Source organism: Chelonia mydas, chromosome 1 (assembly GCF_015237465.2).
Source record: "Chelonia mydas isolate rCheMyd1 chromosome 1, rCheMyd1.pri.v2, whole genome shotgun sequence".
In the NCBI taxonomy this organism is placed as follows: domain Eukaryota; kingdom Metazoa; phylum Chordata; order Testudines; family Cheloniidae; genus Chelonia; species Chelonia mydas.
In genome coordinates, this window is record NC_057849.1 from 241329554 (window position 1) to 241353752 (window position 24199).

The 24199-nt window shown below is 44.7% G+C and overlaps 1 protein-coding gene across 4 annotated transcripts in view; it reads right to left on the minus strand.

Moving 5' to 3' along the window:
• IPO8 (importin 8) overlaps positions 1 to 21999 on the minus strand; it is a 68697-nt gene extending 46698 nt beyond the window's left edge. The window contains exons 1-5 of one of the 4 annotated variants that reach the window (XM_037878327.2): positions 21692 to 21999; positions 13113 to 13194; positions 10567 to 10723; positions 7004 to 7162; positions 4067 to 4223 (exon numbers count right to left, since the gene is read on the minus strand). In XM_037878327.2, coding sequence (XP_037734255.1) covers positions 4067 to 4223; positions 7004 to 7162; positions 10567 to 10723; positions 13113 to 13194; positions 21692 to 21775 — 639 coding nt within the window. In that variant the 5' untranslated portion in view covers positions 21776 to 21999. Of the gene's footprint in view, positions 1 to 4066; positions 4224 to 7003; positions 7163 to 10566; positions 10743 to 10995; positions 11132 to 13112; positions 13195 to 21691 lie in introns of those variants that run through there. The other 3 variants (XM_037878332.2, XM_037878347.2, XM_037878338.2) reach the window with 3 other exon arrangements.
• Between the last annotated feature and the right edge of the window lie 2200 nt (positions 22000 to 24199).

The window sequence follows — 24199 nt, forward strand, 5'->3', positions numbered from 1 at the left end:
CAAGAACCTGAGAGGGCACCCTTGCTACTGAATTTAAAGGAAAATAGTTTCAGTGAGTAAACTGACTCCAGCCAACACCAAAGAATTCTTAGGCCCAGTCTGCCATATTGGACCACATATGTGTACAAGGCCATATGCCCCAGGAGCCTCAAAAAGTTTTGTACTGTTATGACTGGGTGAGATTTGAGATCCATAACAATGGCCCAAGTTGTCTGAAACATACAGTCTGGAAAGGAAAGCTCTGGCTTAAGATGAGTCCAGCACTCCTTTATAAACTACATCCTCTGGACTGGGAAGAAGAGAGATTTCTCTGTGTTGACTAACAGACCCAGTGCACCGAAAATTGACTGGATTAGAGATACACTGAACAACATCTGAATCCTGGATCAGCCTCTCACCAGCCAATCATTCAAGCAGGGATAATCTCACACTCCTGATCTTCTGAGGAATGCAGCCACACCTGCCAACACCTCTGTAAAAACACTGGGAGCTGCTAAGGTGGGTGTGGCAATATCTTTTATTGGACCATATTCTGTTGGTGAGAGAGAAAAGCTTTTTGAGAGTTTACACAGAGTTCTTCAGGTCAGGGAGCTGCTGATAGACCAAACAATTGTACAGTGAACTGGCAATGATTCTGATTTACCAGAAATCTGAGATATTTTCTGTAAGCGTGATCGATCACCATATGGAAGTAGGCATCTTTCAGCTTGAGGGCGGCATACCGGTCCCCATATCTCCAGGCAGGGGATAACTGAAGCTAGGGTGACCATGCAAAATTATTTTTTTTAAATACTTGTTAAGAAGACAAGTCCAAGATCAGTCTGAGACAAACACACACACCCTCTGCTTTTGGGATTAAGAAATAACAGGAATAAACACCATCCGTCCCTCTCAGACTTTGTGGAACCTCTTCTGTGGCACACATCTGAAGGGGAGCTTGAACTTCCTGCAGGATGAGATCCTTGTGAGAGAGGTCCCTGAAAAGGGAGGGAGGGGTGAAAACAAATTGGAAGGTATATCCCACTTCCACAGAGCTCAAGACCAACTGGTCTGAAGTAATTCAGAACCAAGCACTGAGGAAGTAGGAGAAAATTTGCAAAACTAGGTAAAACAGAATCTGGAATCATGGAGACCAGCATGATTATCTCGACTGAGCCACCAGTATGTCTACTTAACACTCCCTGGGTGTCTAGAAGGGCTAGGGGTTGATGCAGAAGCTGAGAGGCAGGACTAAGCCTAAAAACCCTGCTCTTCTTCCTCAACAGGTCCTTACGAGGAGCCAGAGCTGTACACCAGCATGACTGCTGAGGCTGATAGAGCTTTCTTGCTGGGGCTGGTGTATACAAAACACAAGATTTCAAAGTTGCCCTTGAGTCATGGAACCTGCTATCTGTTTGCTCCAAGAACAGCAAAGGACCTCTGAAGGGAAAATCCAGGACAGTTTGCTGGACTTCATGGGGTAAACTGGAAGACCACAGCCAACAGCACCTTCTCACAGAAACTGCAGATTCCATGAACCTAGCAGCCAAGTCTGCAGAACCTAACCTGCCCGGAAGCAAAGTCCTCACCACTGACCTGCCCTCAGACATGATGAGGAGAACTGCTGCCTAGCATTCTCAGGCAGCGGGTCCTTACATTTAGCCACAGAACCGCACAAGCTACAATTAAAACATCCCACTAGAGCCTGTTGGTTGGCAATTCTAAGCTGCAACCCCCTTCCCCCCCCCAGTCATATATCATTTTCCACCACATAAATCCAGCTTCTTTACATCTTTGAATTCAGGGGTGGCAACTTGAGGACCCTGGCATTCTGGATTAGTGGCTGCAACTACTAGCAACCCTAGAGGAGGATGGGAGTACAGGCAATCAAACCCCTAGGAGGACACATAATATTTGCGCTCCGCATGCTTTCATGTGGGAGGCAACGAAGATGAGGGTCTGCCGCAGTGACTTTTTAGGCTCCAAAATAGCCTAATTGATTGGCAAACCCACTTGAGATAAACTTATTATAGACAAAATGAGGCAATGAGGGGCTCCCTGAACTCCTTGACCTGAATGTCCAGGTCCGAAGCCACCATCTATAGTAACTCCTGATACACCTTCAGGAGGGGATGATGTTGTCCCAGAGGAAGCTCCTCATTTGGAAAGGATGAAGTCAACACAGGATTCAGCTGAATCTCTTCTGCTGGCTGCTCAGAATCAGGCCCAGTACTGGACACATGAGCAGGTTCAACACAATGCAATGATTCGCCTCACCTGGATCAAGATAGGAAGGGTGTGGGGATGACATGAAGGCTAGAGGAGACCCCCAAGGGTTCCAAAAAGGCAGCTGATAAGGGACTGGGCCCCATGGGCCTCCTGGCCACATTACCGGAGCAAGCCCTGAGGCAGGATCCCAAAGGTATCTTGGGTGGTTGTAGGGTCTAGGAGTGGAACGGCAAATCTTGCCCCAAGGCTGAGAGACGTATAATTCTGCTTCAGAGTCTGAAGAAGAGAACTCTCCATCAAACCAACCATGGAAGGGCTGTCCGTCGGTATGGGGGAACGGTGCAGAGATCCTGACTGCTGAAGAAATGCCATCATTGCCAGCTTCCCCGCCGACAGTACCGACAGGTAGGCTGATTTGTAAATTGAAGAGTGGTGCGGTACTGAAAGCTGCACCACAGGAGTCAGTTCTGGGAATCTTATGGCACTGGGAGAGCTATTTCCTGTATCACTGGAGACACCAGTACAGATAGACTTAGGTGTTTTGCTGCAGCAAACCCCCCTGGCATAGCCAGCACCAAGATCATCTCTGACCGATGCAATGCCACTGAAGTCAAGGGTACCGTTTGTGATTCGACTCGGAGCCTGTACTGGCACCGGAGTCAACAGCGCCATTATTGCCACATACTTGGAGGAGGCGTACTTTTAACTGGAATGCGCTCTACTCGACTTCTTTCGTTCCTCCTTAGCTGGATTGGAGGGTAGAGATCTTCCTCGATTTGATGCCCCTTTGGAAGGTTTATATCTCTTCCTGAGCACCAGAGAAGGAGACCAGCGCCGGGATTTGGACGGTCATGAAGGCACACTTCTGACTGAAGCTGCAGCACTCGTTATCAACTCAGACTGGGATAGCTACGACGGTGATCTCAGTGCCTCTTCCACTAGCAGGAACTTCAGCCTAGCTTCCCTGTCCTCCTTTGTCCTAGGCTTAAAGTCCCCAAAAAATTGGCTCTGGTCTTTTTAAGTGAGTCTTGCCCAGGCATCTAAAACATGAGTCGTGAAGATCACTCACGGCAAGGATTTTGTGCAGGAAGCACAGGCCTTGAAGCCCGGTGCCAGGGGCATACTCCAGCACCGGCCACAGCACTCCAAACAGGAAACAGCAACAGAATTTTTTTTAAAACTATTAAAAATTCCAAAACTATTTACAACTAAACATAAGACTATCTACACAAAGGCTGACAAATGTTGCCAGAGCAGTTCCAACGATTGTCATGGGTAGTAAGAAGAACTGAGGGGGGGAAGAGGGTGGCTCTGCCCTTTATAACTGCATGATGTTGTGCAACAGCAGAGGACGCTCAAGCCACAGGGACAGGTACTGCTGAGGGAAAAGTTTCCAATGGCCATATTCTGGGCACACAGACACCAACAGTGGAATGGACATGTGCAACACATCTCGAAAAAGAATTTAGAACACGGCAGCAGGGTCCACATAGCCAGTTAGCATGTGGCAGGCTCGTGCAAGGTAGATTTACACCCCAGTTTGCTGTGCACTAACTGTTTGTCTAGACAAGCCCTGTGACTTGCTCCTTCTTCTTAGTCCACAATGGCTTCAATCTATTAACTTTTAGGGCATATTGCAAAGACTGCATGTGCTAAGGCTTTCTGGAACCCTATGAGCATGGTGGAATAGCATTTTGAGGTAAGTGCAACACATTTTGTTGTTCTGAATTGCTAGCTGGTTAATTATATACATGTACAGAATCATCAGTATCTTATGACGCTGGCTTTGTGTGCGTAAGTGGGCTGTTGTCCCCAGCAATCTACAATTTTACATCGCTCTCGGTGCACAGAAACCTACCTGCACAAGTGCATAGAAGATTTTTAAGATCTGTTTCTGAAGAAGTACAGAGTAATGGGAATTATCAGGAAGAAGCTGGATCATCTGCTGCTGAATCCGAGGCAGGAATATTTGCATTGCTGCTATGAGCGGATCTCGCTCCTCTGCTTTCTTGTACCTGCAAAAGAAGACAAACATAGATGTCTCAGGTCTGAGTGTTCCCAGATCTAATGCCTACTCCTTCCCCACAATCAAATTATTCTACCTTCTTTAAAAAAAAAAGAACCCACAAAAAAAAACCCTGACATTCATGAGTGCAGTGTTTATTCATTTCTCTCCTCCTCCAGCCTTCATCTGACAGCCTACACAATGCATGCTAACCCTTCTACCAACAGATGGAAAAATGTCAAAACAAAGGTTAAGTAAACATTAGTCCTGCCCATAGTGGCATTAATCTTACTTAGACTGTAAGCTCCTTGGGGCAGGGACCACCTCTGTGTTCTGTGTTTGTACAGCAAGTAGCATAATGGAGTCCTGGGTTATGACTAGGGCTTCTAGGTGCTACAGTAATGCAAATAATACATAATATTTTCCTTGCGACTAGACTGTAAGCTTCTTGGAGCAGGGACTATGACTTTTTATACGTTCCTGTAGTACCGAGCTCACTGCTGGTGTTCAGTAAATAAGTGAATAGCCTTCAACAGGTAGTGAAAGCTCTTTTGGTTGGCTATCCTGTTGGGTTCTTTTTAACATTCATATGTTTGTGTTTTTATAAATATAAATAACTGGTCAAAGAATTTTATAACGAATGGGACTAATTTTCAGTGATGCCACATGCTTGTGGCTCCAGCTGATGTCAGAGGAAGTAGAGAGTGTTTGGCACCTCTGAAAATCAGGCCCAGGGTATACATAGTATTGGAGAAAAATACAACAAAGCAGATACCATATTCACAATCCAGCATTTTCTTTTGAAGCACAGCTAGAAAATAAGTTGTATCCTGTTATCCAGTAAATTATACCTGTTTCTCCAAATGTCTACAACGGCATTACAATAACTAAGGGCCATCAGATGGCTCTACTCCTTCACAAAGAAAAAGTACTTTAGCCTTCAATGTGGACTTCCACATTTTGGCAGTGGCCAAGAATTAATCATTCTCTCAGTTCCTGGCAGTGGCCAGAAAGCCCTGTAAAGAGGCAGCAACTCGTGAGAAATTCTAAGTGTCACGGTGCATCTGTGCAAACTGCTATCTGTGTGGTTTACACAGCCAGGGTCCTGAATACAGTTTGAAAAGTTGGATGTCAAGGAAAACAGAGTGTAGCTTCAGTTTTAGACTTAACTTTACATTTCAATACTTTCTAAATCCACGTGGATTCCATACTGAGCAAGGCTATTACTGCTCATTAAGCCTTGTGGAGGACAGATTAGTTGAGCAACCTTACAATCCAAAACTACTTTGCCCCTCCCCCCTCCTCCCGCCTCCCCACATGCTCCCATTTTACACAATCCAGCTCTTTTAGAAACAAGAAAGGTACAGGCCAGCTTGGACAAAGGTGATGACTTCACTGCAAGAGGCTCCTCTACATGAAAGAGCATGGGTCGACCACGGACATCCCTACCTAAGAAGCGGGGATAAAATATTCTGAGCATGGGTCAACCACAGACATCCCTACCTAAGAAGCGGGGATAAAATATTCCAAGATTTTATCTTGGCATAGAACCACACACTGATGGATTGTTAGGCACTAGGTATTGTGTGTACCAATATTACTCCCAGAGTCTCTCTTCATACTTCCTCTTCCTCTCCCCACTCCACACTTCCATAAACTCAGTCAAAAGGAAGGCAAGTCCTACAAATCAATGAGTTAATCCAGTTTAAAAAAAAAAGGAGGTGTTTCAGGTCCTGCCTCATGAAACAGGTTCAAAGATGTATTTATTATACTTTGCAATCCAGTGTGTCAGGTAAGTTCTGGCTGACCCATGGCATTTCATGTTAGTATACAGATTGTGGTAGTGACTCAGAGTTTCCTTCTCCCCCCCACCTCGCTGTCGTGTGTGGATTAGCTATCTGGCTATAATTTCTGACCCAAGTAGGCTGCACTTTCAGTGACACAACAATAAAGAGAGTTGACATTTAGTTACATTGTAAAATGTATGTATTTGAGAGAAATCCTCTCCCCTACTCTCTTATGTTGCTTGTCTGATAAGGTCGGACACACTTTGGGGTAGAGACTATGTTTTCCTGTGTTTGGACAGTGCATAGCACATTTTGGGCACTACCAGAACATAAAGATCATGATTCTTGTGTGTGGTGCATAAAACATTTTGGGAGCCTTAGAACAAAGTTGTTACATACATTTAGGATGGTTATTCACAAATAGTTTTACTCAAGTAAAATACCCAAGGAAGAAACTCAAGGGGAAAAAAACAAAAAAAAGTTAGATTGGAAAAAAACAAAAAACAACCCCACCTAGGGTATGTCTACATTGCAAGGAAAAACCTGCAGTGCCAGGTCTTAGAGCCTGGGACAACTGACTCAGGCTCAGAGGGCTAAAAATAGCAGTGTCGACATTTTCGGTTAGGCTTGAGCCTGAGCTCTGAGACCCCCTCACTTCCCGACTGGGTTTCAGGACCTGGTCTCCAGCCTGAGCAGGAACATCTACACTGCTATTTTTAGCCCTGCAGCCTGAGCCAACTGACCCAGGCTGAGATTCTGCACCATGGGTTTTTCTCTGCAGCACAGACATACCCTAAAACTCTGACTGCTGCTGTATTTTCTGCTCTCAAATTGCTGTCAATATAGACATGATGAATAGTTGTCATTTACATAAAAGAAAGCAAGCATCCTTCATCTGAATTCCCCTCAGAATTGTCAATACTCTTTTGGCTTTCTTTCCAAGTAAAGAAATCAGCTCAGATAACAACCCTGATTTCTATTCTACTGATGGAAATCCACTTACTCATAAGTTTTCACCAGCTGATACAAACACAGCAGGCTACCAAGCCAGCTCCCACTGTTCTGAGACTGCAAGTAATAGCCTATCTTGTCTACAACTGCTGTCCAATGGCCAGGAAAGTCATGCTTAATGATAGCACGGAGGCACATTGTCAACTGGGCCCTAAAAAAGGAAGAAAAAGCAACATGTTATAAGAAGATAAATATGTTAACAGCCAACAGTTTATACTAAAGGCCTGATCTTGAATCTCATTATTTAATGGATACAATGTACTGGATTATACATACTTCGAGAACACAGGAAGAATTTGAGGGGAGAGGGCCAGGAGATGAGAAAGGAAGAACAAAAAAGACTTGAAGTTAATGTTAAGGGAACTCACTTTTCATCCTTCAGGCTTTTTTAGCTGCTTTTTTCTCCCATCCTCTTATCTCTCCACACCTACCAAGTGTTACATACAATTTCTTTATGAAACCTACTAGCACTACCCTTTGAAAATTAATCTGTAGGGGGTTTTTTAAGTGCCCATGAAATTAAAAGCAGCAACAACAAAAAAATGTAAGCTTGCAAATTTTTATAACATGAAACTGTCTTGTGTGTGATCCAGCCTGAAGTTTCCTCACCAAATTATGATTTCCCTTGGATCATCTAGGAATCAGTGCTCTTGACTCTGCCAAGGGATGAAAAAAGTCTGCAAAAATATTTTCTCTTTACCTAATTTTCTACTGTAAAAAATTCTCTTTGCAGTTTTCCATACAGACACTCAGAGAAGGGATGTCATTATTCAGCAAGAGACTCTCAATCTTTTAATCATTTTAGCTTTGCCTCAATTTCCCCCTCCCTCTCATCCCTTTGCAGTTTGTGCTTCACACTGCCATCTTTCTGTATCTGCACCTTCCTACCATTGCTCTGGCAAGCAGAAGGTGACAACCTCCACAGCATTGCTCTACTTTTTTGTGCTTTTCAGATTAAGGCTTTGTCTACGCTGGCAAGCAAATGACAAAACTTTTGTCACTGAGAGGCATTAAAAAAAACCCCACATATACACCCCAAATGACAAAAGTTTTGTCGAGGAAAAGCGCCGGTGTGAACAGCACTTTGTCAGCAGGAGCGCTCTCCTGCCGACAAACAAAGGCTACGCTGCGCGCCTTTTAGCAGCATGGATGTGCCGGCACAGCCATGTCGCTAAAAGCCGCGTAGGGTAGACATAGCCAAACTTAGTGCTGACTGTGGTTCTGGAACAATGCCTGGGGGGACTGTAGGACTCTATTTATCCATTAAACAGTAACAGCACAGGTAACAGCAGTGCAAGCACACCTACACTGTGCTACAACCTCAGCCTGGAGAGACCGCTGCTTTTAATAGAAATTCTAGTCACCAGCACCAGAGAACTCAAGTTGGAAAAGTTGTAACACATGTGATTTTCTGAATACTAATACAACATTACAGAAACACAGGGGGAGTCACAGTTCCAGAAAAGTTCTTTTTAAAGATTGAGTTTCTCATGGGTGCAGTCTTTTAGTGAAGCTGCTGCTTCATACCACTCCACTATGCTATGCTCTGCTGCCCCATCAACACAGGATCTGACTCCACCCCATCCCACACAGTTCCAGTTACTGCCTCCCCACTGGTTGATTGTTTGGGAGTGAAGAGCCCATAAGGTTCTGGCCAGGCTCCGCAGGCAGTGGATGGAGGTAGGGCACACTCCACCAACATGGAGGAAATAACCAGAGCTGGGTGTTGTAATGGTGGAGACCTTGCCCTGCTCGCATGATGGAGGGATGACCAGGCCATATTTCAGTGGTTTTGTTACTCAATACATGGGCTCCTGCTCCCAGTCCCGAGCTCCATTCAGTGAGATTTCAGATATAAACATGAGTAAAAAAAAGGGTTCAAATCTGAGAGTCTCACAATTCAGGCATGAGAACTGAAGTGTGTGCGATACTATTCAGTCATTGTGGCCATTCAATCCTTACCTTTCTTACTCCTGGGTGAATTCTGTGCCACTGCGCACATGCAGAATTCACATCCCCTGGAGATTTTTTTTCCTCTGCAGAATAATACATTCTGCTGGAGAGGTACTGCAGTTACACCTTTCGCTCACCAGGGGCTGCTGTGGCATCAGAAGAGAGGGCAGCTGGCTCACCAGCTGGAGCAGCCAGCCAAAGAGAGGGAAGGAGCAAAGGCTGCTTTTCCTTACAGTGACATGCTTGTGGGGCCAGCTGAAGTGGGGACAGTATATGGGGGGACGGATAGAGCGGGGCACACATGGCTGCTGGGGGGAGTCAGAGTGGGGTTCAGAAGGGCTAGTAGGAGGGGGAAGAGTGGGGCAGGGGCACAGGAGCTAGTGGGGTGATAGTAAAGAGCCAAAGGCTGAATGGGAGTGGGATGCAGGGACACATGGGGACAGGGGAAGGGGAGTGCAAGGAAAGACGGAGACAGATGTGCCTGAATGAATGGGAGACGCTAGGGGTCAGCCAACTCTGCATTGGGGAGGCTCCCCAACTCCCTAAAAATCACACCCCCTCTCCCCGAAAAAACCCAACTCCCACCCACACTCAACAAAGCCTCCAGGTTCTCTCCCAGGCTCCCAGCAATTACTTCCCTCTCCCTCAGCTCCCCATTACCCCTGACTCTCCCAAGCCTTTGCACTGCTTCTCAGGGGTGCAGGAAGTAATTTTCTGTATTGTAGTATAAATGAATTATTACTCAAACTTCTGTATTAATATGGCTAGTAAGGAATCTATTTGCCAAAAAACATTTCCTGAATCTTTTTTGTTGTCTGTATTGTTAGACATACTTGCTGACAGGTATTTTGAAATAAAGTACCAAAATAAATGAAACTGGTGTGATTATATTGTGCTATTTTGACAAACAAAATATGCAGAATTTTAAAATATTGTGTGCATAATTTTTAATTTTTGGGCACAGAATTCCCCCACAAGTACCTTTCTGATTAGATTACCAACAAGGAAGCCATTTGTTAGCATTTGTGAAGGAAAAGGGTTTGTTCTTGTTTTTATAAACAGGGATACTGGTCCGCTGGAAACCGGATGTATACTGCCAAACTCATTTTACTTAGGCCAATGAACAGTCATAAACCTATGAATTAGATCACTGTCCTCAAAAGTAGAGAAGTATATCTTAGCTTTCCTAAGGTCTGTAAAACATTGGTCCCGGAAACATTAATTGAAATAAGTTCTTCTAACATGTATAAAAGTAATAAAAGCAGCTGAGTAAAGGACTTTGCACACAAAAAAATACATTTTCAGGCTATGATGTGAATGGTATTTATCTGGAATTGAGGGTCAGTGTCAGGCTGAAATAACTACTGTGACAGCCCCATGCACCAATCTCCTCTGAATTAGTAAAATAAACAGAAAGTGATTAGACCAAGTTTCAGGAGTTACTTTAAACTTTCTACGCTTTGTAGTAAATCTCTTATTGTGAGCAGAAGACACTTGCAAGTTAAAAACAGTTCAATTTAATGAGACAAATAAAAGGAGTTGAAGAGGCTGAGGACCTCTGAAAGTCAGGCCTTTAGTCAACATATGCACAGTATAACGTACCTCACTAAGTCAGGAGACCGAATAATTCCTTCCACAATGTTATCACGAATTTGCTGGCGATCATTTTCATGAATGTTGAAAGGAAATACTGCTTCTCCTGGTGGCGGTTCCCGATCCGGCCAGTACTGTGTCACCATGTTCTTCAGGTAAATGGCAGCTAAATTACAGAAAAAATCCTAACATAACAGCATGGAGAGGATTGCTTAAATTCAGCTCTGTAGCAAAGTCCCTACCATTCAATGTGGATTACAACTGAAGGTGGCATAAAGTGATGCTGAACAACAAAACAGGGCAGAAGGCTAAGAACGATTGAATGTCTATCGTTTAGCAAATATTAGAGAGACAAGATGCGTGAAACAATATCTTTTATTGGACCAATATCTGCTGATGAGAGAGAGAAGCTTTCAAGCAACACAGAGCTCTTAGTACCTTTCCCAGATCTGAAGAAGAGTGTCACACTAAATACAAGATCAAATAGATAGTTTAGCATCAGTTGTTGTGGGAGATCTTAGTCAACACACCCAAGCTTTTCATCACTAGAAACATCAGGGTCAAATGTGTGGTCCTAAACAGAATATGGGATTATTTCAGCCAGCCTTTACAGGACAGTATTCTTTATTACAACCAGCTTTGCAAAACTGTCACAACAATTTACCAGCCTAGGCACAAAAGCTACACATCTGTTATTTGTCATAGTTATAATGAATGGAAATTACAATATTTCACTCAAAATAACCTACTCACCCTCAGTAAGTAGAGTTTTGCGGGGCTGACTTAAAACAAAGCATAACTATATGGATGGCCCGTACATTCTACTTGGGGGGGAAATGCCTGGTATCGAACTGGCATGGAGCATACCTTTTATTCCAGCAAAGAGGTCCACTGTAACTTCCCCAAGCCTTATCTCATCATTAAAATTCTCCGTAATTCCGCGGAGATGTTCCCTATCGCCTCACATGAAACGTCATTAAAAAGTGGTATCTGGTAATCCTTAGCTGAAAATATCACTTACTCCTAAAGAATGCCTGTAACTATTCTTTCAGACATAACATTAGCAGAAAGTTCTTAATAAACCTTTAGAATACTAATCCTTTCACTCTTTTTCTTTTAGTTAATTCCTGATTGGGATTTTAAAGCATATTAAAGCATGAATCAGGCACATTCAAGTAGAATATTTTTCTCAATTTTGACAGATTGAAGAGTATTAACCAAATTCTGTAGTTTGTGTGCAAAGCGTGTTAAAAGGGTCAAGTGGATGTCAGAAATTAAAAAACTTGTTTTTCAGACAGACCAGAGTATTCAGAAAAAAACAGGACCAGAATGACCAATACAATAGTTTAACACACTGAGGTCACACCAGGACATGTGCTTCTACATGGATTGTGATTTTGAATAAATTCTTGCTCTCACAGCAACTGTAGCATTCTGCTGATTTAGCAATCTGGTATAAATGTACTGTCTTTCCATTCCCCACCTCCTTCCTCCACAAAAAATACTGAAATATGCTCCACACATAAATTTGTTTTGTTCTGACAAATTAAAATAAGAGACTCTGTTTTATTAAAATGACCACATGGATCCTGAATTAAGTGCCTCCCTTTGTGCCAACATGGTCCTAACAATGCCATTCACAGTTGGATTATCTATGATAATATACAGGCCAACAAGATGAACAACATACATCAGCATGCCCCAGTGCACTCAGGGGATTAACTGGTCTTTTTAACTTTTTTTTTTTCCCAAAAATTCAACCACCCCCCACCTTCTATGGAAAATTCTATTTCATATGATAGAGAAATGTGAGTGAAAAACCCTCATCAAACTCTTCTTGGAAAAGTGGAATATTTGCTATACTAATTAAAGGTTCACATTTAGCCACCTATTGTACAGGATTAATCAACATGTTCTACAAACAAAAAATTTAGGTCCTGATCCTGCAAAGAGTTACACACGTGCTTAATATTAACTATACCACATATCCGGTGTCACATGCATATAAGGAATCCCTTCAAGATGCATTTAGCTAGCTTTATACCCATAACTTATCTAAGGGATCTTTCTTGAGATCTGTTTTTGCGGGAAGGGTCTGTAAGTATCCAGCATTGACTCAGTTCATGTTAACAAGGACTTCTATTTCTCTAAGCTAAGAATTCAAAACAGTGACAGACCCATTCAGATAAGATCCCCCGATCTCCACATACCCTCTTCTTGTGGGCTCCACCTCTCCTCATAAGAAAAAATCTGATCTCCTCATGCCCTCCTATATATCCAAATTTTGCCCATAAAGGCAGGGAAATAAACCTAATCCAAGAGAGATCACTACAAACACAGGAAAGTAAGGGAGAAGGTTTGGTGTGCTATAACCAGATTTCACCACCACACATGAAAGTGAATCACCAAGTCATTAAGGCTCCTTCACTGAACTATTTTAATTTAAAGGCCAAAATAGAGTTAATTTTAATGACATGACAATAGCTCACCACTTTGTTTTAATATCTTATTGACTTTTTACAACAGGAAGAAAATGAAACAAGAATTTAGCTCACCTGCTTGACGTACTGGAAATTCAACTTGATCCGAAACTATGATTTGTAGTAGACTGGGAGCAAAATTTATGATCTTGTACGACTGAAATTTATACAAAACAACCCATAGTTAAAGTCGTGTTTTTTAAAAATTTTAAAATATTGTATTGCCAAATGAGTAAGAAAATTAGGATGACTATTTTTGAGAGAGTTACTACAGTGTTCTGAGACTTTCCACATGAAGTTTGAAAGGAAGTTCACTTATGTCGAATTCACCCCCCTCCAGCACCATAAATAATTATTTATAAAACTGAGCACATATAGGCAAGGAAGTGGCATTAGTGAGGAGACAAAGGCACTTTTTTTGAGATTCTGAGATACTAAATACTGAGACAAAACTGACTACAGATAATAGAAACCTCTGCAGAAGTGTCTGAATTATTTTATTTTTTTTAAAACTTACCCAGAAAGAGTCAAATGCATATTGATTTGCTTCACAGATACACAGCACTTCTGTGAGAAATACTTCATAGTTTAATGGAAATGCTACCACACTCCCTTTTAAATCAGTAAATCATTTAAATTACACTGAAGTATATTTGGCAAATGTTTTTGTTATATGCAGTATAACTGCTGAATTAAATTTATAGTAATATAAGAGAAAAGTTAAAAATCTGGAAAACCTACTGGAGTAGCCATACATAATTAAAATCAAGTGCAGACAGATTAGATTTCAAAGCCACAAGTTTCTGTGTATTTTCTGGGAACTTTTCAGACACTCCATTTTCAGCACATCTGAAGAACTTCTAAGTGGAAACACTGCTTAGTGAACTTCTGAGCAAAGCATGCTCGATTAAAAGGTGAAAATATGATAGCATTATACTGCCACAATTCAATGGGCATCCTCCTGCATGAGGAATAGGGAACTCTGCATGGTTCAGTGACTTTTCAGCCTCAGCAACATCTGTAGTTATTAGTCAGTTATGATCTCTTTTCTCTCAGCCCCAGACATTTGATGTTTCAAAGAGAGCTTTTTGCCAGTGTCTGCATGCCAGCTGCTCTCTTTATTTCATCTTCTCTGGAAGAGCTTTACCAGTACTCTTCAGATAGCTTACCACTTGGCAGCTCTAGTGGTTTTGATGGTTTTCCTAGCTGAAAGGGAAGAACTTTAACTAAAAATCGAACACAACTACACTACATCATTTCTTGGACTGCACATCATTCAACCGCTCAGAAATACACGATTAGGTCTCTTTCTCATGGCCCGGATGCCTTGATGTAGCATTTCCAAAATGAGATAATGATAATTTCCATAATGAAATGTGTCGACACCGGCGCTTGTGTTGGTGTAACTTATGTTGTCATTCAGGGGGGTGATTTATTCACCCTCCTGAGCAACATATGTTACGCTGACATAAGCTGTAGTGTCAACATAGCCTGACATGATGCCACAGCAGTAACAGCTAGCAACACAACAAATATGTAAGAGCTTCTGGAGAATGATATGGGCTCAAGGAATCAAGATCACTGGTCTTGGATAAAGGCCATCATGCACAAACTGGCAGGCCACTTTTGCCAACTCTGAGCAGAAAGATCAGAGTCTATTTGTTTCCCACCAGGTTTTTCAGCAAACCAGGTAAGGATTTCCATCTTGACACTATACTATTATACCCGGGGAGGGCTGGTTTACACAAGAAGGCTCATAAAAGCCCTCAAACACACAAAATTTCAGAGAAAGAAGTTACTCACCTTGTGCAGTATCAATGGTTCTTCTTTGCGTAATTTCCCTATGGGTGCTCCGCTGTAGATGTATCTGCATCCCTGTGCTGCTGACCAGAGAATGTTGGTAGCAGCATCCACTCAGCCCACGCATGCGTTGCCTCCCCCGGCTCCCCATCATCTGCTATGAGGCTAACCAACGGTGTGCAGGTAAACCTGCCTCGGTTTCTTCTCTGCCGCTGAGTTCATGATGAGAACTCCGAAGAAGAGGGGAAGAGGGAAGGTCATGGACCACCCATAGGGATACACATCGTTACCGTACAAGGTGAGTAACTTCTTCTTCTTCTTTGAATAGTGTCCCTATCTGTGCTCCACTGTATGTGACTCCCAAGAAGTATCCCCCCACTGGAAGTTGGGGCTTCTGAGTCGAGTCTGTTATAGATGAGTGTACTGTGGCACCGAATCTGGTGTCTGCGGCAGAGTCCCCCAGGATAGCACGGTGTTCTGAAAAGGTATGTGCAGATGCCCAGGTAGCTGCTCTGCAGATTTCTGTCTGTTGCATTCTCCAAGGGTATCACTGTATGAGGAAATCGATCTCGTAGAATGCATGCAGATTGTAGACAGGCGTGTTAAGTTGCAAATCTGAGAAAGTTTGATACAATTTGAGACCCATTTAGAGAGTCTTTGAGCTGAAATCGCTGTACATCTAGACCTGTCTTCAACAGCGAGGAAGAGTCTCGGAGATTTTCTAAAAACTCTTGTCCTGTCCAAATAAAAGGCAATGGCTCTCCTTATGTCGAGCGTATGGAGGATGGCTTCCCTATTGTTCTGATAGAGCTTGGGATAAAAGTTGGAAAGTGAATGAGTTGATTCATGTGAAATGCAGAAATCAATTTGGGGTGAACTTTGGATGTGGTCTAAGTGGAACTTTGTCACAAAAGAACACTGTGAAGGGGAGTAGCAGTATTCTGTACTGGTAGTGGTCTTGACCAAGTGTGAATCTGAGGTATCATCTGTGATTCAGTATGATTGAAATGTGAAAGTAAGCATCTTGAAGGTCAAGGTCCGAGAACCAGTCTCCCTTTTCTAACGCTGGAATAATTATTGCCAATGTGACCATCCTGAACTTCTGAGCCTTGACAAATTTGTTGAGCGCTCTGAGGTCTACTATGGGTCTCCAACCTCCCTTTTTCTTGGGTAACCCTAACTCTAAGCCTTTGCCTCTTAGATGTATGGGCACTGACTCTACAGCTCCTACGCTGAGGAGATGGTCAATCTCTTCTCGTAGCAGGCTCTTGTGATAAGGGTCCCTGAAGACAGATGGGGACGGGTGTTGGCAGGGGGGAGTTGTGAAGTGGATTGAGTACCCATCTCCAATAATCTCCAAAACCCATTTGTCGGAGGTTATCTTTTCCCAGGTGCTGCGGAACAGGGTGAGACGGCATCCATAGGGATGAGGGAGGTTTTCCAGTGTTGGATAGCATTGAGGAGAATGGTCTACAGGCACCTTGACTAACCCATCAAAACTGTCATTTTGAGGTGGATGGCTGTGAAGAAGGAACTTGAGTCCGATGGTTTCCGTTTGGGGAACATGGACTTCTTTCTCTGGGGTTCTTACAATCTCTGGGATGAAATGTGAAAAATGGGGTCTGAATAAAGGCTGAGAGCTATCTTTTCTCTTCTGCCCAGGCATGTAGATTCTGAGCGATCAAAGAGTAGCCCTGGAATCTTTTAAAACAGTGGTTCTCAAACTTTTATTTTCGCAGGCCACTTGAAAATTGCTGAGGATCTCGGTGGACCACTTAATGATCTTTCCATATGTTGTTTGTACTGTTAGATAACTATTGTAAAGCGCTTTGGATAAAAGCGCTATATAAAAAAAAACAAAAAACTTTTTTTGTTCTACAATTAAAAGCACCCCGTCTGGTGATGACAATGAGAAATTAGTCTGGGGGATACCTTCCTCCTCAACTTCCGCCTCTTGTTCTTCTCTTAATTGTTCAAGGGGCTAGGATTCCCTCGATGCAGCAGCTGAAGGAGGATGTCTCCTTGGCTCTTGATGGACCACACTAGAGCCAGGGGAGGCACGATGTCTGGGTGCCTGCCAGCAATCCTATTAGGGCCATTGGGGAGAGGCGGTGGTTGGTACAGTGGCTGCCCATACCAAGGAGGCTGGGGATCAGAGGAATGGTACGGCTGAGGTCCATACTGGAATTGGGCACCACAGGGTGGTGACAGGAGCGGCGGGAGAACACATCTTCTTGCTCACTATCAGACTCAGTGGATGAAAAAGGTGGGGTATGGAATGATGTTGCCGGTGAGTCTGGAGCTCTGGGTGGACTCAGTACTGAGGCCCCGGTACTGAATAAAGGCGAATTCAGTGCGTCTCACACAAAAGGTCTGTTGAGTACTGGAAGTCCGGCAGTGCTAAAGGTACCGTTGGTGATTACTGGTGTCAAGATATCTGCACCGAAGGAGTCAGTGATCTGGATGTGATAGTATGGTCCGCTGGTGCCTGGCATGCCGAAGATGGCACTGATGTCAATGTCCGTACCGTAGGAGCCTTCCCCAGGCCAGCTTTTGTGGATTTTTCATGCCCAGTCAGTACTGATGATTCCTTGCCTGTGCCCATTGGGTCCTTACGCACCTCAACATGCTCTGTTGGGGTGCTACCGTGCAAGCCTTGGGTACCAGACTTAGAGAGCTTCAGTGCCATCAGTACTGATGACAGTGAGCAAGACGGAGATCATTTTCAGCTAGGTCGGGGCTTGCTGTGGATTCTCAAGGCCCTTTTTTAGAGGCCTTGCGTGAGTGGCTTGTGGGTGTCTTCTTGGGCTCACCTCCCTTAGAAGTAGAGGGTTGCCGTGAGGCTTCCCATCATCCAGGTCTTGACACAGCTCAGAGGGTGGCTGAAGGGCCATCTCTATTAAGAGAGCCTTGCGTCTCAGTTCTCTAACCTTTCTGGATGTAGCCTTCAGCTGTCGGCACAAACCACACTTCTGTGGTACGTGGTTCTCTCCCCAGGCAGTGGACACACTGAGTCCATCAGTCACCAGGATAAATTCCTTGCAACCAAGGCCTGGTCTACACTGGGGGGGGATCAATCTAAGATACGCAACTTCAGCTATGAGAATAGCGTAGCTGAAGTCGACGTAGCTTAGATCGACTTAGAATCACCTACTTCGCGTCCTTGCGGCGCGGGATCAACGGCCGCAGCTCCCCTGTCGACTCTGCTTCCGCCTCTCGCTGTGGTGGAGTTCCAGAGTCCATGGCAGAGTGATCGGGGATCGATTTATCGTGTCTACACTAGACGCGATAAATCGATCCCCGATAGATCGATCACTACTCGCCGATCCGGCGGGTAGTGTAGACATGGCCTAAGACACTTCTTGAAGCCCAGTGCATCAGGCATACCCTGTCCAGAGGGGTCCCCAGACCTGAGGGAGGGGAAGGAGAGCGTTGAAGAAAAATTATGTCCAAAATAAAGTAGGATTTATTTTAGTAATAAAGATTAAAAAAAGAAAAAAGAAAAAGAAAAGGAAGCTCCAAAAAAGGTAGCTGAAATTAACAATTCTGAAGAAGTTAATGATCCGCGCTATTGGACAGCTAAATCTCTGTCTTTAGCCAGGGGTGGTTGAGAAGGAACTGAGGAGGGTTTGCCTGCACAGTGATCAGGGATCGCTGTGATGGTTAGCCTCGTGGCAGAGCGGGGCGGGGGGGGGGGGGGGGGGAGGAGCAACGCATGCACAGGCTGAAGGGAGACGGCCACGAAAATTCTCCAGTCAGAGATGCAGGGATGCAAAAACACCTAGAGTAGAGCACCCATAAGGACACTAGTCAAAGGAGGATTTTTTTTTTTTTTTGAGAATTAGGGGTGAGGGTATCAAAACTGAGGCTTATATAAAAAAGAGCTAGTGGCACCATAAAAGGTTGCCAGTTTCATCAAAAGTGACTTAGGCCTGGTCAACAAAAAGATTTTGTACCAGCAAAACTATTTTAACTATGGATGTGATTTATTTCTTTATTCATTTTTTACTGAAATAGTTATACCAGTACAGCCTCTACTATGAACCCAGCAATACTGGCATAGCTTGTTCCCCTTCCCACACAGGAAAAAGTAGTACTGGTATAAGCATCTTTATACCAATATAACTGTGTCCACACTAAGGGGGTTGTACTGCTTTAACTATACCAGTATAAGGTGGTATAACTTTTGTATTTAGACAAGCCATTAGTCACCAAAAGAGGTGTATTCTTGATATAATCGCTGGTATATGACATAAATCAGCATCTGAATTCTGAGATACGAAAGTGTGTAATTCCAGGTCAATATTGTCATAGGATTTACTAAAGTTTGACAAGGCTTAAAGCCTTGCTCCAGAGTTTAGCACTGAAATGTTTCAGAATTCCAAGGGCAAAAATGAATATCTAATATCTATCAGTTTTCATTCCTTAGGCAACATTTTTGTTCCATTCACTGAGGGATTACAGTTAAAGCCAGTGCTGTATGCATTAGTATGTAATAACAAGATAACCTGACACATATCAGTTAAATCCATAATGCTCACTCACTCTAGGAACAGGAAGCCTCCAAAAATATTACATATTTCTCTTAATTTCAGGAATCACTTTTTAAACCAGAAAAAAAATCCTGTCAGTTTTCCTTAAAAAAATACATGCTTTTTAAAATATTGTTGATAAGTACCCCTGTAACCTTGAAACTGAACCAGAATCCTAAATAACAATTGTATTTACTAGTAATCTGCAGTCATCACATCTTTCATCTGATGACCCTAACAATCTTCAAAACTTTCTTTAAGCTTTATAACACTCGTGCAACAAGTCAATGGCACAGGCAGGAACAGAATCCAGGAATCCAAACCATCATTCTTTTGCTCTAACCCTGCCAAACATACAGCAGTTTGTTATTGTAGTTTTGCTCCCACATGTTGTTTTTAATAAGGATAAAACAAACACTGGTGCATTTGTTTTTGTGGTTTGTAGATAAACATGGACTTTGTAAAAGAAAGAAGGTGGCCACATATTGATATAACCACCCCTCACAGCATTTCAAATGCCCATTTTCAATCAACAGTGAACAGAACTTGCCACCACTAAAAGTGAGAGTGTTAGATATAACTAATTCAGAAGTGGTTTTAAATTGCAGGTGTGGAAAATTAGAATAAGGACAAATTTCTAAACTGAACCTGAATCCTGGGAAGCCTTATTAATCATTTAAATTAACATAGTGAAGACCCCAAAAGGTGGGCCTCTTCAAAATAAGTTAAAAACTGAAGTTATTCTTCTATATTCCATCAAAATACCTACATTAGGAGAATTTGAAGATTGTATGACAAACCAAAACTCAGAAAGTGTCAAAATTATGATTGCAGGCATAATCTTAACTGTACACCCTCGTGCCATTACAGTATAGTCTAACTATATGACCACCTGATATACTGTGATATCTGAGAAAGAGTATCACAGTTTTTCCAGAACCTTACATACACAAACACCACATAAACTATATGTCTAATGTATATGTCAGGAATCCATGAGAGTCAATGTACAATATTCATAGTGAATGGTGTGGGGCACATGAGCATCGCAACCTGCACATACAATGTACTGAAGTATTGTATATTATATCTATTACTTGAAAAACGAGTACACAACCACGTATTTCAAGTTTAATGCACATGTACTAGACCACCATATGAAGAATTCAGGTGCAACCTTTACTTTGACATTTCCTGACTCATATCTTTAAGCACACAAACTTAGTTAAGAAAGTTAAGGCACTGATCCTGCAACTGGTGCCACATGGGCAGACCTCTGTAACCACACAGGATCCCAGTGAAGTCAGAGGAACTCCACAGCGGCACAGAAGTCTGTTCATACATAGCCAGTTGCAGTAGCGGTGCCTTAGTTTTCAAACACTGCAGGGGAATATTCTTTTCACAACAAAATGTCTCAGCAGATTTTCCTGTTAATTGTGGAAACACTCCTACTGTACTTCAGGTTTATACCTTTTTAAATTTCCCTTTAAGCACTGTTTCCATTTAGGAGCTGCCTGTAGTTAGAGTCCACTGGTGCCTAGGGCCGAGCTGGCTCTGCCCTTATCACCACTCCACAGAGGCTACAAAACCAGCTGTCAGATGCTTGAAAGTGACAGATTCCCCCATCTGCACAGGCAGGATGAACAAGCTCAATAGATAGCTCAGGTGACGGGGTGGGGGGGGGGAGATATTATGCTGCTCCCCCCCCCCCCCCCCCATCACTACCAGTAGAGATGAGCACCACAAGCTCTCTCCTTCCTGACGATCACTGCCGGGGTCCGGCGACGGGTTGAGAGCAGCGCCCGGAGGCCCGGCGCTGACCGCGCTCACAGGCCGCCCGACCGCGCGGCAGCTGCTGGCAGCAGCTCCCGGGCAGGATGCCTCGGTGATGCCCAGGCTCCCTCGGGGGGTTCCTTGACCCCTCTGCCGCCCCCATTTTACCCTACCACGAGCGAACCCGCCCGCCCTTGGCCAAGCCGGGGAAGAGCCGCAGCGCCGCCCCCCAGGGGCCGGGGGAATGGGAGCCCCCCCGGACACACACACACGGACACACACAGGCTGTGGTGGAGGGACGAGCAGCGCCCTAGAGACGAGGCGGCCCCGGGCAGCGCCAGGGGCAGAGCGGCGAGGGACAGGCAGCGCACTGCGGAGACTCCCCCAGCCGCCGGGAGCCCAGCTCCGGGTGGGGGTAGGGGCGGTGGGGGCGATCACCGGGACTCCCCCCGCCCGCCCCCCACGGGCCGGGCTCCCGTCCCCGCGGGCGAAGGGTCGGGCGGGGGGCCAGGGCCCGGCCCTCGGCCCCGGGCGCCGCGCCCCCCTCACCTGATTGAGCTCGTTCTCGGCCGCGATGCGCAGCTTGGGGTCGATGGTGCCCTTGAGGGCCTGGATGATCCTGTTGGGATCCATGTCGCCCCCGACGCCGGGAGGCAGCGCTTCGCCGCCCCGAGAGCCGCCCCCGCCCAGCCCCGCAATCACCAGCGCGCTCCGCTCCCCGCGACCACTCGCACCGGCGCGCGCGACAGCCAGGCGTGGGGAAGCGGGGGCTGCTTTACGGCCACCGCACCGCCTTCAGCTTCGTGCAGCCGGGGCCAGAGAAAGGAGGCCACCATACTGTTGTACGGAAAGGGACAGTGGCACTGCGGAGCTGCTTTACGGCGGCTGCCACGGCACGCCCTGTCCCCCCCATGGGGGCGGCCATGCTGTGGTACGGAAACTTGTCTCCTTGACCGTCCTCCCCGCGCAGCTGGTCCTGTCATTACTGTTTTACGGGGGGGGGAGGGTGACAGGTGCCCCCGGTCGCCACCCAGCTGGAGTTTTTCTTAAGTGGGTGGAGGGGTGCACCTCCCCCAGGACAGACTTTTTGGCGGGGCGGGGGAGCATAGGCACGGCTACTCCCTCCAGCTTTTTTCCTGGGGGTGGGAGGGGGGAGAAAGAGATTGTTCCCCTGGCAACTGTTCCGGGGGGTTGTCTATGGGAGGGGGGGCAAAGTGGCTCCACTCAGCAGCTTGAAGGCGTGTGGGGGGTTTAGGTGTTCCTGCCCCCTGCCCCCGAAACTTGTAGAGGTGATCCTTGCCCGAGTCCCTCCAGCTGACAGATTTGTTTAAGAGGGTGGAAACTGGCTGAACCAGAGGCTTTTCTTCAAGATGCCTCCGGTGCTTGCCCGGCTAGCGGAGCAGGGATTCTCTATTTGAGAAGTACAGGTCCCTTAGAGACCAAGATCGGTGGCTCTACTTTGTTCCTTCTCTAAAACGTGAGAGTAAGAAATAATTGCTTAGAGTTACAGTGAACCCTCCAAGCTACTAGCAAAAAGATGTATCAAATCTAGTGTAAAGGTTCTAGTTAGTTGAAAATCAACATGTTTCAATGGTTATATCAACCAATGAGAATGCACCTTTCTTTAGTATATAATTGCAATACAAATAGAAAAATTGATTATAATCTGATTTAAATTAGGCTTTCCACTTGGATTTAAATCAATCCATTGTGCTTTTAGGCCAGTGTTTTACTCAGGGTGGTGCCCTAAAAAGGGCTTTGGATTTTACAGGTTAACAGGTCTTGGCCCTTCCCAGAGTGTGAGGAACTATTCAGTGTGGAAAACAGCAGCCTTCTCTGTGTCCTGGAATTCAGAGCTTTATCTACTTCTGTCTCCACCTTTCAGGAATCCCAAATTCAGTTTCCCTACAGCTCCTATCAGTAGGGTCCTACCAATTTCACGGTCCTAGGATTTTAAAAATCATAAATTTAATGATTTCAGCTTTTTAAGTCTGAAATTTCATGGTATTGTAATTGTAGGGGTCCTATTAGACATTGCAAAGAATCTGTATCTACCCTGATGGCCAAATAAATACATCAAGCTAGTCTGAACCAGCCCACAGGCACTTGTTTGACATCTATATCATGCAGTTAACTAGTTCCAGGGACCAATACTAAGCTTTCCAAAGAGAGATAAAAGCCTTGAAAATGCTCCTGGCCAATTGTGCAAATACGATAGGAGGGTAGGGTAAAGGAAATTCCTTCACTTTCTTACAGGGGTGCAATGGGAGGCAGATGGGGGGTGGTTCTCTTGGCCATAGATGCTACCACAAATTCAGTCTCTCCTCATCACTCTGGTAGGAGAGAAGTGGAGGAAGAGATCCCAGCTAGTCCTGGTCTCTCTAGTGGGCGAGTGGGATAAGAGGTCCTCAGCTGGGACTGGTCCTGGAAGAAATGGCGACTGAAGCTGTCAGTGCCCACCACGGCCGAGGGTGCGGAGGCGGGCAGTAGCTCTTCCTGGAGCTGTAGCCCTAGGACTCCCCCAGACACTGCTCCCCTGAATCCTGGCCAGCTATCTCATGCTGCCTCCTCCATGTCTTCCACTTTGGGCCCCCTCCTTAGGAAAATTCTGGTTGTGCCTCTGAATTCTTGGCAGGTAATCAGTATTCACTTCATTGTTAGCATAGTTGTAAATTTTACTTTGTTTATTCATAAGGCCAAATTTTACTCTGCTATATTGATGTTAATCTGGCATAACTCCACTGAAGTCAGGTTAGCCACATTCCCAGGATACATAAATCTACACTCATACATCAGTATTCAGGATAATTCAATTGTGGGCAGGGGGAGAAAGAAAAGAAGGAAAGGGGGCAGCCTTACTTGTGTTTTCCTTAAATTGGACAATTTTAATTGTTAAGGAGCACACAGATTTTCTGTTCCATGCAAAATGTAAGAGGTAAATATTCACTAGTGGCTTCCCTTGGAGTTAGGGTGAAGAAAATATTCTAGGCAACAGCGTGGACCAATAGTTGGAGCGCTAAGACTACCAAGTTGCCTACCCAGCTGCTTGAACTCTCT